The 9,859-nt window shown below is 37.2% G+C and overlaps 2 protein-coding genes across 7 annotated transcripts in view; one reads left to right on the top strand and one right to left on the bottom strand.

The window, feature by feature from the left end:
• Nucleotides 1-1,281, top strand: part of ccdc30 (coiled-coil domain containing 30) — an 18,788-nt gene extending 17,507 nt beyond the window's left edge. For all 5 annotated transcript variants that reach the window (XM_014017867.1, XM_014017869.1, XM_014017866.1 and 2 more), the window contains 3 exons: nt 374-491; nt 696-760; nt 960-1,281. In XM_014017867.1, the coding sequence (XP_013873321.1) occupies nt 374-491; nt 696-760; nt 960-1,167 (391 nt within the window). In that variant the 3' untranslated portion in view covers nt 1,168-1,281. The remainder of the gene's footprint in view (nt 1-373; nt 492-695; nt 761-959) is intronic.
• A 1,554-nt stretch (nt 1,282-2,835) lies between these two features.
• The window catches only part of znf362b (zinc finger protein 362b), a 14,200-nt gene continuing 7,176 nt past the window's right edge, over nt 2,836-9,859 (bottom strand). For both annotated transcript variants that reach the window (XM_014017870.1, XM_014017871.1), the window contains exons 6-9: nt 8,735-8,959; nt 8,338-8,416; nt 6,387-6,545; nt 2,836-5,110 (exon numbers count right to left, since the gene is read on the bottom strand). In XM_014017870.1, the coding sequence (XP_013873324.1) occupies nt 4,994-5,110; nt 6,387-6,545; nt 8,338-8,416; nt 8,735-8,959 (580 nt within the window). In that variant the 3' untranslated portion in view covers nt 2,836-4,993. The remainder of the gene's footprint in view (nt 5,111-6,386; nt 6,546-8,337; nt 8,417-8,734; nt 8,960-9,859) is intronic.

Genomic DNA, 9,859 nt, shown 5'->3' with positions numbered 1-9,859 from the left:
CTTCTGAGGTTTTAATAAGATAATCTGATTAGTGTAAAGAGGATGGGATTTGAAGATTTTATAGTTTATAGTTTCTTTAAAAAATATTAGTTGGTATTTAATAAAAAAACAACAACACTGTATTTCGAAAATTACGAATGTGTTCATTTCTACAAAACACAAATATATTTACAAAATACACTGAATTTCAGTTGTTACTGATTCAGATTAGCAAAAACCAAATACTGTTTTGTGTTTAAATATCAGTTTTCTGATATAAAAAAATCCCCCATACATCCTGTCCTTGTTYCTRATCAGAGTAACTGACACAAGATGYAGAGAACATCAAGAGTGTATGACTTTTAAATTGGGATATACTGTAAATCTCTTCCAGGGTTAATGTCTTAGAAGTGGAGAACAGGCAGCTGCAGGACAGAACCATGAAGCTCTCCACTCAAGTCAGCTCCTTAGAGCGAGCTCTGAGGAACGTCGAGTCGTTCTACAGCCTGGAGGTAAAATAGAAACATCTTTAGGTGGATGTGCTCTATAAGGTGTCAGATTTAGGCATTTTGCAAAAATTGGTTCAAGACTAAATYTGCATGCTTTGTTGAGTAGTGTCATACAGATAAATAAGAGATGCTTTATAACTTAATTGAAAACAAGAATTATTTGTGAAATGTTTTTGTTTGGCAATAAATCCTTCACATTTTGAGCAGAATGCCAAAAAACTGGTCACCTCCGATGGTCTCTCTGAGGGCATCCTACATGCTTCCACAGTAAGGTAATGCATTCTGAGACAAATAAAGTGCTTTTACATGTAAAATTTGTAACAATATAGAGACTCTTGGAACACTAATCCRTCAATATTACATTAATGTTTCTGKTTTTTTTTAAACAAGTCTGTAAATTTGATGCAAAGGGACATGAATGGACAACAAATCCAGCGAACATTTTCTTACGTTTTCTTTGTCAATTTTCAGTCTGACCTCAGGCTGCCGTGACCCGAACATCCTGGACACAATCTGCCGTGCGAAGGGGAGCAAGCACGTGGTGTTGGACAGCTCGAGGGCGTCGCTGTCCACACCGCAGCCATCTGAGCAGGGCTACCTGAACCTCACTTCCCCACTGGTTACTCCAAACACCTCACAAGCCACGGAGGAGAGTCCTAATAAGAGTGGCCAGGTTTGAGGGCTCAGRACTTTAGCACTTCAGTAGCCAGTATTTGGCAGCAAGACTGCCACTTCCACTGCAGGAGAAAAATCTATACCCAGTGATAATAAAGTCAGTAATAATGAAAGAGTACAGTTCTGCTCAGGGTAGTATTTGATTTTCCAGTACTGTATTTTAAACCCAGTTTTTATGAAAATGAATATAGGAAGATTTCTTAAAAAAGCTTCTACAAGTGTCAATCAAATGTTTTTTTTTRAAGAAAAAGTTTAAAGAATATATATTTAATGTACAAATTGTTTTTGGAAGCTAGCCAATGACACTTATCAGAAGGCAGGATGTGAGTACATGCAGGAGTCCTGGATGTTTGCACCTGAAAGATAATCAGAACGACTGAAATAATACTGTGCTTGTTGTGTAAAGTTGCATCAGTGATGTAAATGTCCAGAACTTTCTTATGAGGGTTATTTCAATGAATATTTTTAACATAAGCACTTTAAAACACGTTTTTTTACACTAAAGCTGTTTACATTGGAGAAYCTGTAGCGATTGAATGCATTAGAGGGATTTTGGCATTTTGCCCAGTTAGATATAATCTGTGCAGTGTTTTAATGCCTTATAATGCCTGTGGAGTTTAAAGTTTTAAATCTAATCAGTAGTTTGCAAGTTTATATCATCTACAAGATTGTTGTTTTTAATGGGCCTACTTCACGTTCAGTTATGGTACTGATGGGTCTCCATCATGAGATTGGTCACTCGTGTCTTACTAGTTGTCCCCACTTAAATATTTGGAACGTGAGGCGTCCAAATCCTTGGGAAAATACACTGAATATGTTCACAGTTCTTCTTTCTTCACTCTGTTTTAAAGTTTTCCCTGTTAGTTTTTTTATGTTGATTTGCTTCAAATGATTTTTCTGATGGTCACAAAGCTAACAGCCACTAAGATCATGTTTCTGTTTTGCACATCACGATATCTGTTATTTGATTTTTTTATTTTTTACAGGTTATAAAACACAACGTTCCTCCCACAGTCTAAAAACACGTTAGGCTGCCTTCAGGCCCAGGCCTCTCTTGCAATAGAATTTTGTTAATAGTGGCTACTTATAGTTGTCACTAAATAATAGTACATTGAACTTATATAGTGCTTTTTAAGACACTCAAAGATGCTTGGTGGTGGTAAGCTATAATGTAGCCACAGCTGCCCTGGGCTACGCTGACAGAAGCAGCCACCAGACCCTCTGACCACCACCAGCAGGCAAGTTGAATGTTCAAATTGTATCTGTTGTTTAGAAATCAGGCTGTGCATCTGTTCAATATAAGGTTAAACCTTTCTTCTAATGTGTTGTATATGGATAAAAGTACATCTGTCCATACAGCAACAAAAGAAAATATTCTGGTTTCCAAATATGTCCATATACGCAATTATTTTTATCATTAGTTTTACRCAAAGGAATCAGTCATGTCCCTGGAATGATGAAGCTTTTAACTTTATCCTGCTGCTGAATGAATACCTTTATGAACAAAGCGTTTTGTTTGAAAGAAAAAATTAATTTGTCTTTGTATAAGAACATTTTCAAAAAAGAAAAAAACTATTTTCATAAATAAAAGTGTACTCGACGTATATATACTGTATATGCATGTTTTTTTGTTCCCACTCAAAAGAAAAACTGATCAAATGAAGAAACCGGATAGTTTAACAGTCTGTTTATTAAACAAGGTAAAGATACAAAGCTTTTTTTTTTTATTCCATTTCTTTTTTTTTTAAACATTGATAACCTTAATTGGACTTCTCAGTCTGGGCTGTGCATATTTAGTTGTCTAGAAACTGTATATGAAACATCAATGCAAGACAGAAAAAAAGTGTAATAATCCTACAGAATATCTTTTTTTTAATAGAGAACATGGGTTAAACAATTATACAGATTACAGCTCAATAACTCCATGCGGATCAAACAAACAAACAAACAAACAAACGAAAAATAAACAAAAAAAGTGTTTACACGACTGAATACTGCAGAACACAACACAGTAATGAAGTTGGGATGATAAACAGTTAAGGCGTACATGTAAATAACTGATATAAAACATGTATATTAATAAAAACATACAGGTAGACTAAAGTAATTACAGTAAAATTTATATATAAACTTTTACAAAAATCCAAACAGAAAATGTCGATGGAAACTTAGAAACAGGTGCGATACAAGAGCAACATAGTTTACAGTACACCAGCGTGTACTTTTACTATGCTCTCAAAAGAAAGAGTTAAGTTGAAGAGGCAGGGTTTGTTGTTTGGAGTAAATGTCTGTTTCCAGGCCAGAGGCTTGAGTAATAGGTTTTAATTCTTTTGTTTTTTCAAAAACATACTATATACTGTATATGTATTTTACATTATTCTCAGTTCCATCTCAGAACCTAGCCGCTGCACCTTTTCTGAAGCACCCTGGAGAACACAGGGAACCCTAGAAGTACCATTCAGATTACAGTTACAGTAAAAATACAACAAATACTGTGTACAATAAAAATAATACTAAAGAGAAAAAAAAAACAACCAAAACAAAAGCTGAGGATTATCCTCCGCAAACACTCATAATCCTACTGATTTATACTGCAGTTTATTCCGAAATGGGTAAAGCTTATTAGAGATTTAAAAAAAAACAAACTTGACTGGGTTAGAAAAACTGTACAAAAACTTCACATTTTGGTCCAGTGGCTGGATTCCGAATCACCCACTCACGAGTAATTTCTTTTTAAATTTCAGCTGTGTTTTGAGCTTATCAGAAAAAAAAGGCTAAAAGAAGTGAAAGAGCTGGCACCAACGTTTAAAAAACGTCAACATCTGAAACATTTTTCTAATTCTTTAAAAATAACCATAAAAGCTCGATTGAATCATAAACTAATAGAAAAACTAGTTTCCCCTTAAATGCTCAAAGRTTTATATATGGCACTGATCACAGAGAAAAACAGGGAACATAGGAGTGTTTTTTATGATTGGCAGAWTTATAGAAGTCCCTCAAATTTGAAGTGGAAGGTTTTTAACAAAAAAAAAAAACAACGTAATTTTTGGCTTCGTAAAACCAATAATTCAGCTTTTAAAATACAATCATTAAAAACTTTTAATTGTCATCAAGTGATTGCCTTTTATCAAATTTCAGTGAATGAGCACTTGTGCAGAAATGTAAAAAAACAAACAAACAAAAAAAAACAAAGAAAGTCATGCAAAAAGACTGTTATTTGTACTTTTAGCTGCCACAAGCAATGCCCTTTGGCATTTTTCACCTAACATGATTAAAACCATTTGAGTCAAATCCAAAAGGCCAAAAAAGTGCTTTAAGATTTTCTTTGGATGTGTTTGAAATACACCCAGCAAAACTTTCATTTGTTTCTTTCTCTTTTTTTTTTTCCATTTCTCTCAACTCTTAAAAGGGCAAATATCTAAAATATATTTTGGAAACTCATTCATTGGAAAAAAGGGGAAAAGACCTAAGCAAAATAAAATAAAATAAATCTAAAACATTAATGGCCGACGCATCCAACGGTGCACACGAGGCTTACAAAAGTGCTTACTGAATCTGACGCCAGACATTCTTCGAGCCACCAGATAACATCAAGCTGCACGGTTACATTCACAAAAATACCACTGTGCTCACTTTTGACGGACGGCCTGAGATGGATGGAGATCGTCCGTTGACTGAATCTAACACAGAATGTTAAAATGTCAGCTGTCACTATGGTAGCGTACTGTAAGTCTGATGGAGATGGCCGCAGGTGCGGGGGGTCCTCGTGAGGTCCGGCCAAGTGTAGAATCCGGAAAAAAAACCTCTAAAAATCTCGCTGTTTGGGGAGCTCAGATGAGGGAGATGCGGATGGGGATGCTGGGGGACTCGGTCCTCTGGGGGGACTGGTTGCTCACTAGGTGTTCCACCACCGTGTGTTTGGACATGTGCTTCATTAGGTAGGTCTCCTGGAAATAAATGAAAACACATCAACAAATGACATCACGGCACTGCTTACCAAATTTACATATGGACACGAGCGCTTTACCGGATCAAATATTAACTTAAATCCTATCTGTCACATTGAATGTTTCCATTTATTTTGAAGTGGGACTAAATCCAACAGTAGCTGTTTGTAAAGGACCTGCATTCTGTGACACTGTGCGCTTTTACATGTTCCTTCAGTAGTTCTGATTAAATTATATACTTTTTGTTTTACTAGGTTAAAATCCTTGGATCATCTACCTTATAGATTAAATCTGCACCGTGTTGAGGATAAACATGGCAGATAAAATAACACTGAATCTAAACAAAGTACACTGACTGGCAATTAGGGTTGGGCAATAAATCAATAACAATATATTTTGCGATAGAGAATTTGTTCAATAGAATGTTGATAATTTCACTGAATGCACAGCATTCTGGGGGATGTAGGCAGAGGAAAGGCTTTAGCTGCTCGACCTCTCACATCCCAGCTAAGCAAAGCTGGTGGCATCAACKCACTCTTTGCTAAGCTAGCAACAACCTGTTGAGTAACATGTTCAGTAGCAGTTTCATGTTTCACCACTGTGCCTTAAAACTGCTTAAAATAAAAGTGAAYGTCGTGGAGTGAAAGGAGAAAACAAGAGCAACGGCTCGAGAAGAAATTGTGGATTAAAAAAAAAGAAAGGTCACGTCAGCAGTTTTAATCAGCTTTTTTTCCTCCTGGACCTTATTTTAAAGMATCTATAATTATCGATATCGACTGATATGAAACACTTATACTGTGATACATTCTTTCAGCCATATCGCCCAGCCCTAATGACAATCCACTGTTTATGTGACAACTTTTAGGTTTGTTTCAGTGTCGGTGTAGTGTGACATTTAAACATTGTTCTCGTCGGCTTTTTTTCCTTATTGTAACAGGTTTTGCGTTCGGTACATGGTAAACCAGTCAGGTGAAAAGACAGTCCCAAAATTTCCCTCAGAGCTGTCATTGCGCCCCTCCCAGTGTTGGTAAAATCAACAAAGCGTTCTCGATAAATGTTCTTTGCGCTAAGATGACATGCTGAGAACTCTTCCTCTCTGCATGTTTGCACAAAAAGCAAAAGCCTCGCAAACAGGAAGCATGACCTCTTCCAGTCAGAAGACGACAGAGCATCATCAAATGTCACCATCTTATCAGCAGTAACGTCACCAACAACCKTTCTGAACACACTCTGGGAAAATGCAAGATAACGAGCAGGCAACTTGTGGTTCACTCACTGAGGTGTATGCCCGGCCACACATGCTGCAGCAGTAGGCCTTAGCGTTTTTGATGGCGTGTGCTGACAAGTGGATCTGCAGCGACGCRGAGTCTGAGTAGGCACGGTAGCAGTTGGGACATTTATACGGCTTGTCTTTATTGTGCTGCCTCTGGTGGGACTGTGGGAGAAAGAAACACAAGGAGAAATATTGGAAAAGGGGTACATGTTAAGGTTCAGTGTGTAGGCTGGAGGCATAAACCAAATGCTAATTAATTTACCACCACTTCACACATTTCTTYGAAAGATGAAAGGGTTTGAAATATCTCACTGTATTTCTACCAAAAGTTTGCTCAAAATTATATATAAAAAAACAATTCTGAAGAAACAGTCACTGTGTGAAAACTACAAGTATATATTTTAAGCTAAAATATAACTGAAGTTTTTATTTAAGCTAGGGTGTGCACTCTGCACTCTGGGGGGACATAAGAGAAAACCACATGTTGTACAGTGCAAAATACCAATGTTCTGAAGTATAATTTGTGTATGTACTAAAAAGAGTTACAGGAGTAAAAAAGAATGTTTGCAAAGAAATAAAAAAAATAAAAAAATATGCAACACTGCAAAAAATGTCCACCTAACCAAGTTTTAAAACCTTATATCAGCCAAAAATGTTTTTGATCTTGTTTTGAGACTGTTTTACTAAACAAGAACTGATTGTGTATGAATAATAATCTTGTTTTCAGAATGTGTAAGATTATTGGTCTTGTAATGGGCTCAACACACGGGAGGCGACAATCGCTTGCCCTCCTCCAGCTAAGCGACCGGCGAAAATAGTGCATGTGAAAGTTCGCGCTCGTACACGTAGACGTGCACACGCGAGCTTGCGACGCGACATATGAAAGTTGAAAAATGTTCAACTTTTGTTGCTGTCGCTTAGCATATAACCAATCAGCGAGGGTTTCATTGACTGACCAATGAGAGGAGAGTTACACTTTCACCAAGTGATTACTAAAAAAGGCAGCTTTGTGGGAATTTGTTGGTGCCAGGATGAAGTTATCCGGTAAGGTTTTCCTCAAAATTGTATCTTGGTGAGCGTTTGTTTTTCAATTTCATTAGCATCGCAAGATTTGTCACGTCCGTAATGCACACCCCCTTTTTTGTGAACCACCAATAACTTTTACAAGAGGTAGTAGAAGAACCAATCAAATTTTGTGAAGACAAGCGACCTGAGAGCGTAATTCGCAATGCTGCATTCGCTATCGCGTCCCGTGTGTCGGGTTTCACTCTGGCTGCGATAACAGCTGTTAATCACTGTAGTTTGTCGCTGCCCATGTGTCGAGCCCTTCAGCCTTAAAATTTGACTCAAATTAAGTAAAACATTTCTGCCAATGGAGTAAGAAATTTTTACTTTGTAAAATGGTATTCTTAAAATACTTGATTTGACTCATTTTTTTCTTATTTCAAGAATCTTACCAAGTAAAATTTTCTTACTCCATTGGCAGAAATTTTTTTACTTAATTTGAGTCAAATTTTCAGACTAAGACAAATAATCTTACACATTCTGAAAACAAGATGATTATTCTTACAYAATYAGTTTTTGTTTAGTAAATCAGTCTCAAAACAAGATCAAAAAGACTTTTTGGTTGGATATAAGATTTTAAAACTTGGTAAGATGGACAGTTTTTGCAGTGAACTCAAAAGTTTAAGTGTGTCAAACGTGGAAAAATGTGTAAAAATCACAAAATTGTAACTGGGTAAAAATGGAAAAAATATTTTGTTATGTTGTGCAGCATACTACTACCAAAAGATAAAGCAATACAATACTTATCCAGCATTATTTACTGGAAAACTGCTCACCCAGATACAGGGCAAAAATGTTGAACAGATAATGAGTGTGCTTCAATGACTTTCATATAAAAGAACATGAATCTTGTGATTTAAAGCGAGAAGAAAGCAGAGTCCTCACTCACCTGAAGGTTAGACAGCTGAGTAAAAGCTTTTTCACATCCAGGGTGAGCACATTTATAAGGCCGATCGCCAGTGTGGATTCTGTAGCAAAAGAAACAAAGATTTTAGAAACAATTTTTATGATAGCAGCTGAACTACAAAACCAGCCATTACAAATCCAGATCCATGTTTTACATATTTTCCCTCAAAAGCAAATCTGGTATCAAACAAAGCAAAAGTGTGACMATGAGTCATTCAACGGAAACTTGTGCTTTTGGAGCAGGGACACTTCCAAAAAATGTAAGAAACAATCCACAGAACCTGGATCATGTATAACATAATAACGTACTATAAATTTAAAAGGATGTTCTGATAAAATAAATGATAATGCAAGTWTTGTTTGTCTACTGTGACACCAACCTGGTGTGCTGCTGCAGGTGCGACAGCTGGCGGAAGGAGTTCTCGCAGTAGGAGCAGTGGTAGGGTTTGATACCAAGGTGGATGCGCAGGTGCTGGGACAGGTAGGAGGCRTTGGCAAACGTCTTGGAGCAGTGGGGACACTTGTGGGGTTTGGCCTCTGTGTGGGACTTGGAGTGAATCTGCATCTCAGACTTGGTTAGGAAGGTGAGCGGGCAGACTTTGCATCTAGATGTTGGGAAGAGACGGGAACACCACGGCATCGGACAGAGTCAGGGGAAGTTTGGTGAGTACTACAGACTAAAGCAGAACACAAAGTTCAACCGGTTCCTTGGTTATAAACTGAAGCAACAACCAAATCTGAAAGATAGTTTATGTCTAAATTAGCTGTGTCACATAAAGACAGCTAAAATCGAAAAAAAAAAATATATATATATATACAGTATATATATACAGTATATAAYAAAGTCCACAATTCCTGCTTCCATWGGATTTAGGAGGAAAAGTAGCAGCCAGGTGCTGCTAATCCAATGCACTTGATTAACGCACTGTCCATTTTCCAAGGAGTGGGTGTCCCAACAAATTCACCCCAAGGTCAGACCGTACAATGCGCTGAGAAACTGCAAAAGACCCAAGAGCCTCAGACCCTACAGAACCTCTAATCACAGTTAAATGTTGGAGGGCATGGCGGGACAGTTAGAGACAGAACAAATATGGCTCGTTTGGACTGGTTGTCCAAACCTCCTCTCAACAAAGAACATGGCAGCACAACTTAGTTTAATCTGAATGAATCACAAAACTTCTGGGAAAATATCCTCTGGACAGATGAGACCAACGTTGAGATGCTTACCCATAATGCACAGCTCTGCGTGTGGAAAATGCGTTTTTCTCTGCAACCCATATTTTAATGCTTTTACAATTTACCATATTTGCATAACGACCCCCTAGAACAGGGGTGTCAAACTCATTTTCACAGAGGGCCACATGAATGTTATGGTGGCCCTCATAGTGCTGTTAACTTTGATGTTTCATATTTAACTTTGACTAAACAGTTCTTTAACACATCCTCTTCTAAACACTGATAAGAACTAAGTGTACGACTGACTAAATCTGAAATAAATATAGAAA

Source organism: Austrofundulus limnaeus, unplaced genomic scaffold, assembly GCF_001266775.1.
Source record: "Austrofundulus limnaeus strain Quisiro unplaced genomic scaffold, Austrofundulus_limnaeus-1.0 Scaffold178, whole genome shotgun sequence".
Taxonomy (NCBI): domain Eukaryota; kingdom Metazoa; phylum Chordata; class Actinopteri; order Cyprinodontiformes; family Rivulidae; genus Austrofundulus; species Austrofundulus limnaeus.
The sequence above is the reverse complement of the archived record's forward strand: the minus strand, read 5'-3'. Positions and strand labels throughout refer to the sequence as shown.